The sequence below is a fragment of the Protopterus annectens genome, chromosome 6.part0 (assembly GCF_019279795.1).
Source record: "Protopterus annectens isolate FY-2018-M chromosome 6.part0, PAN1.0, whole genome shotgun sequence".
Lineage (NCBI taxonomy): Eukaryota > Metazoa > Chordata > Ceratodontiformes > Protopteridae > Protopterus > Protopterus annectens.
This window is the reverse complement of record NC_056737.1, coordinates 882,228,435-882,234,434: the sequence shown is the minus strand read 5'-3', so window position 1 is coordinate 882,234,434 and position 6,000 is coordinate 882,228,435. Positions and strand designations below refer to the sequence as shown.

The 6,000-nt window shown below is 37.7% G+C and overlaps 1 protein-coding gene across 3 annotated transcripts in view; it reads right to left on the bottom strand.

Annotated features, from left to right (window-relative positions):
- PPP2R5E (protein phosphatase 2 regulatory subunit B'epsilon) overlaps positions 1–6,000 on the bottom strand; it is a 2,371,886-nt gene that overhangs the window by 694,546 nt on the left and 1,671,340 nt on the right. For all 3 annotated transcript variants that reach the window (XM_044074552.1, XM_044074554.1, XM_044074553.1), the window contains exons 6-7: positions 2,526–2,656; positions 2,384–2,443 (exon numbers count right to left, since the gene is read on the bottom strand). In XM_044074552.1, coding sequence (XP_043930487.1) covers positions 2,384–2,443; positions 2,526–2,656 — 191 coding nt within the window. The remainder of the gene's footprint in view (positions 1–2,383; positions 2,444–2,525; positions 2,657–6,000) is intronic.

Sequence of the window (6,000 nt, the reverse complement as noted above, 5' to 3'; positions counted from 1 at the left end):
TGCATCACAAAAGAAATATTGTTACTAAGCTGGTATGAGGATTTCTAGACAAACCAGGGTGTTATACATCATTAGTTAGTTTACTCTAGTAGAAATAAACAATTAAAAGGAAATGAAAGACTATTATCCAGCCACATTAAGGAACGTTGTAGGCTGGATGAATTGGTCCGAGGGATAGTGCGTGTCAAAACAGTGCAAAAAAGATAACGAACTGGACAACGAACTCAAGATTTGTGTTGCCGTCTTTGCTATAGTGCTTCAGAATTGTTATCACATTAAGGAACTGTTAGAATTCACTGAAGACTTTAAAAATCAAGAGGAAAAGTTAGAAAATGGAAGGCAGACAGAACGCATACATACAAATGGGTTTTTGGGTTTAACTTCTATAACACGTCTGACAGGACCTAGATCTAGATTGGATCAGAGGAATGGTTACAGGATAAGAAGTAATGAAATAAATTCGAACCTGCTAATAAGTTTGTCTTTAATTGGCTGATGCTGGTTGGGAAGGTTTACTCTCTCAACTTGCTTGTTAGTTTGGTTCTTCACAGTTCTGAAGAAGTCTGGACAAGATGAAAGCGCTTAACTGTGGAGTTAATGCTGTTTACATTAAAGAGTACTTCGGTTCTGGGTGTCTAACTGGTGATTTTTTTTTTTTTTGTTTTTCAGTAGTGCCATGAAATCTTTTACAGTCACCTAAGCTACCATCAACTCAAATAGTTGGGACGACAGTATAACCTCGCATCCAATGAAAAACACAAATGTGCAAGTAAGAAATGTTATCTTTTCTAGCTTGAGATCTTTCCATGGGAGTTGCTTCAAGTTTCTATCCTTGGGTCACTTATTTTACATGTTTATTTCTACCTTTTCCACTAAATATAGTGTGTTGACAAGTACATTTGCAGGTAATTCTAAAATTGGAGTAATGGTCAAAAACCTGGAAGGTGAAAAGCTTCTCTGACAATACTTGGAACACATTTCAGCTGGCCAAACAAACATCTTACTTAGTGCTTGTAAGTGTAACACAATACACTGATTACCGTAAGAAGAATTACCCTTACGCAATCAAGATCTGTCCTCAACAAAGCATGCACATTGCCAGACAAATACTTGCATAAAGCAGAGCTCATCAGAATGGGGCATCAGAGTACAGTAAGTGCTATTTCTAATGCTGGGCACTGTGTACACAGGGATTATTACTGTACAGAAGTAACTGTTGACAGTTTTTTTGGTAATATTCTGCTTACCTTCTACGATACTATTTAATATGTTCTATATTTCTACTTGGAATGACTATGTAGTGTGTAAATTTAAATGTGTAACCTTTCCTGTGTAATTTTGAATGCTACTGGTCATTTCTGCTATTTATTACATTTGACACAGAAAAAAAATGTCCCAGAGGGATTACTACCTGGTTAAGTGCCAAGTACATAAGAATTGCAATTTTAACCTTGGTCATTAGACGGTGAGACAACGCAGGACTGAGAAGAGACGAGGTAGCTCTACCAACTTGGGAGAGGGACTGTATCATCCCATAAAACACTACCATCCATTATTACAGGCGACAATAGTATGCATGTATATGGACAGATAAGAAGAGCAAGTGCTATGCTACCCAAGGACATACATGTTTCTGTATACATGGGTTAAACACAAACTCTGGTAGGAAAATGTAGCTGGTAAACGACACAGCTGCCTGGAAGTTATCAATTACAAGACTTTGAAGTCAGAATTTCACAGTTGCACCTTCACAGGTCAGTGCAGTAACTACAGTCCCATTTAAAAAAAAGGGAAATACAAAAATGTAGCCAATGTCACACAGAAAAGCAATTTAAAAAATTTTCAAACTAGGCAATTTATTCTTGGGAATCACCTGAAAGGATGACAAATTACTTCTTGCAGCAATAAGGAAATGAAAATTACATGAACTGTCCCTCCATTTAGCAGTTACTCTGGAAAGATATCCAAGTCTAAGGGACAAGTCCAACTACATACTGAGAACATCTGCCAATGCTCTACAGAGGTCAGATTGGAATGGCATCTCTCTACCAGCAGTGATTTCCCATGTTAAAGTAATCATACATTAGCAGCGACTGTAATGGTAAACAGCTATACAGTATGATTTGTCAAATGCACTTCCGTCATCATGAACTTATTTTATACGTATTGATTAAATCTATTCATTTGGACTTCTTTACCAGAGTGGAACACTGATCTAAATGGACCTCTTTTCAGGTCTACAATGTGATTTTAACTAGAATTTGTGCTACGCTCTTATGCCATTACTGCATCATAAATACATCTGAATGCTGCAACACTGCAATGACTATTACCGAACACACAGTGACAATAAATGAAACTACAAGGATTATGCACAATTTACCTTCCCAATATTTCCAGAAGTTCTGCTACACCATTGAAGTGTTCAGTTTCATACACAAATCTATAAATAAAAAATAAAGTATTTTATAAAGGCTATAAATTGACTATACAGTATTTTTGAAATAAATATGCATCTCCCTTACCGTAGGAAAATATTGTTTATCTGTTTACGGATAAATGCCCTAAGACCAAGAAACTTTCCATAAATTCTATGCAAAACTGTCTTCAAGTAATCTCTTTCCCGAGGATCTTCACTGTCAAATAATTCCAAAAGCTGGAAAGAAACACAAAGAATGACAATGACTTAAAAGAAAAGCACAAATTCTTTCAAACACAGCTAAACACTGTTGAAAGCTACAAAAAAGTGTGCATTTTGCAGACATGTAAACCTCATGCATTGACTTTAACACTATAATTGTGCATAGTGCAACAATTACAAATCTCCAGAGCTACACGTTTCTGGAGGTTGCTTGTCTCATCGACACCAGCTTGAGAAAGACATTTTTTTCACTTTCTCAATTTTCACTTCTTGCGTGGTGAAATATTAGCAGTAAGTAGTTAATGAATGGTGTTACATTTTTTTCATCAAATATTTTTTAGTGACATACTCAGTGTTTTCATAAGCAGTCACTACTTATGGTATACTTTTAACATTTATTATATTATAGTAATCTGCTTAGATTTTATAACATTTTTTGGGCAAAAATCATTGAACTCTGAATTTAAATGGGTGCAATATTTTGCCCAACCCAAGGAAGTACACTTGTACATAAATTTTTAATATTCTGACTAGGTAAGCCTATTTCAGACAAGGGTGGTGACCACAGAGCATGGTATGGTTAGTTGTCTTGCTCAGAATGATCGTTTGCAAGTAAAAGTTAATGGAAACAAACCAAGGACAACAGGATAAAGCTTATTATCACGTCATAAACTTAACTCTTTAGACTATGCTGCCAGATAATCTCAATTTAAATTTATCTTACTGCTGGACTATACAAGTGTGCTTGGAAGGGAAACATCTTGGTCTTTTATGACTATGTTAGTCATGCTATCAAACTTTATACTGTACTTTCTGGTCATTCAGGTCAAGAGAGGTACTAAGCTGTCAACTCACTACCACCTGGTGGTGATATTGGTTGGATGGAGGCTGAACAGACCAGGAAAACAAACTTTCTGCAAGAAGATATCTTGGAAACATCTATGAGACTGCTTAAATTGCAACTGCCTAAACACATCTGATCGAGATTGAAAGATGAATGTTACCACGTGAATGAGAGTGGTTTGTCTGACGCTGCTGCGTGCTTGAATAAATTACCTTCACCTTTTTCCCCTGTTGTGAAGATGTGGAATTACTATATATAAATGGTTGTGTGGGGGGCTTACTTTAAGTTAAGTGTGCTCTTGACCTGTTGAAACTGAGCACTACTACTGATCAATTTCGTGCCAACTGAATGCAGGGTATGTGTTTTAAGTGTTTAACAACCACCTTCAGAAAAATGTCTTCCACACGACTGGGAAGGTTTGAGATGTGGAACCATGGATGGGCTTTTCCTCAAGATCTCAGTAGTTGAGGCAGTGGACAAAGGGTATCTGTTGCCTGTCACACTGGCAACCCTAGGATGTACATAAGAATGATGATGATGAAGGGAAATCAAATTAAAGAAAGCAACCTACACACAATGCCCATGGGGGGTGATCTCTAGATCTGAAGGATAGGTTCCTAAAGGCCAGGAAAGATGCAGCTGAGCAGTCACTGAAGTGAATGATCCACATATGGGCAAAGTTTGACAAGACCATGGTGAATGACTATCACAAGGCCTCTTAAGAGGTTCAGACAAGCCGTCAGTCAACTTGGAGGGGGTGGGGAACAGTACCAGGCAAAATGTAAACACTATTAGGAGGCAGAAGGCACACTTGTAGAAAATCCTCAACATGGATATGCCCTCCTTTGAGAAGGCTGAGTCAGAAGAAACTGCTGGGACTGGGTCGGTTTATGTCTGGTTCTGAAGTTCTGTGCTAGCAAGGCAGTTGGAGTGAATAAGATCTGTCTGAAATGCTAAAGGAACTGTACCTGTTTCACACGTTGTAGTTAAAGTGCCTTTTTTCACTGTGTGGAAAAACAGTCCACCCCCTCTTGATTGGAAAACTGGAGAAGTAATCTCCATTTCTAAAATACAGACAACAAGGGGCATTCTAAGTACTAAGTAAACCGACCAGGAAGCGTGTAATTAAACTTTCTTTCATCTATTACCTCTATTTCTTTCAGTTTAAGTAAACAAGCTACATGCACACATTCACTAAGTCCTGGGCATATTGCAGCATTTAAGTGCAGCGGCCAATGTATGCACTTCCTGGTCAGTTTACTGTTGAACTACCAATGATATTTCTTGATTAAGGCAGCTCGCCTGTCAAAGGACTGGTAATCACTTTTTCACTGGAGTAGAAAATGGGCTTGGTGATTAATGCATGCATCTGATAAAGTTTTCCCATATGAAGACAAAGGCACTTCTGTGGATTGTAATTTACTATGTTTGGAACTTGCAATTTTATTTTATTGCCTTTTGGTTCTGACTTTTTATCGAACTTGAACTGAACCTTTTGTGGCTTTGGGCATTTTTTATTGCACTGAGATTTTTTATGGAAAACACGTTCCAAATAAAACTAGGAAGTCTTTCAGTTTCTCCAGTACTCCTAGTTGTTTTTGTTGTTTACCAGTTTGTCATTTGGGCTTTACTTATTTCAATTCACAAAATTCACAACAAAGCAGGAAATGCTCTTTATTCCAACTGTATCTCAAAATCCTGGAACTCAATTGCTTCTTCAATTAGACTTGACAATACACTTATCTTCAAAGATAAATTAAAACTGTTTCTGCTTGACTCCTTGGCTATACCCTTGCTATTACCAAAGTAAAATCATTCCTAAACTACGAGTTCTTTCCTACATACACATCACCGACAATTGCTTCTCTCTATTATTTTTCTGTCTTCTACTTTTAAGACAAAATGCATATAAGTATATCTAACCTAATGTACTGCACCCAATGCTGACTATGTTACTGCAAAAAATATTTTTACTTCATAAGTATCTGCTTTATCCTCATTTTGTCTGTAATGCTGCTAATGTTACCTATGCATACTGTGTACTGTACAGTACTACTGTAAACATCTCCTGTTTTACTTTATATGCAATGCTGCTAAATGTTACCAGAGTTGCTGTTATTTCTTGTGCAGCTTTTATCCCCAGGCCTCCTCTGAAAAGGGGCTTGCTTGCAAGTCAGAAAGTACAGTTGTGTCTTCTTTCAGCTGTTCCCGTTAGGGGTCGCCACAGCAGATCAACTGCTTCCATTTCTTCCTGTCCTCTGCATCTTGCTCTGTCACACCAACCACCTGAATGTCCTCTCTCACCACATCCATAAACCTTATCTTAAGCCTTCCTATTTTCCTGTTACATGGCAGCTACATCCTTAGCATCTTTTTCCCAATATACTTTGCATCCCTCCTCAGCACATGTCCAAACCAACGTAATCTTGCCTCTCTGGTTTTGTCTCCAAACCTTCCAACCTGGGATGACCTTCTAATATACTTATTCCTAATCCTGTCCATCCTTGTCACACCC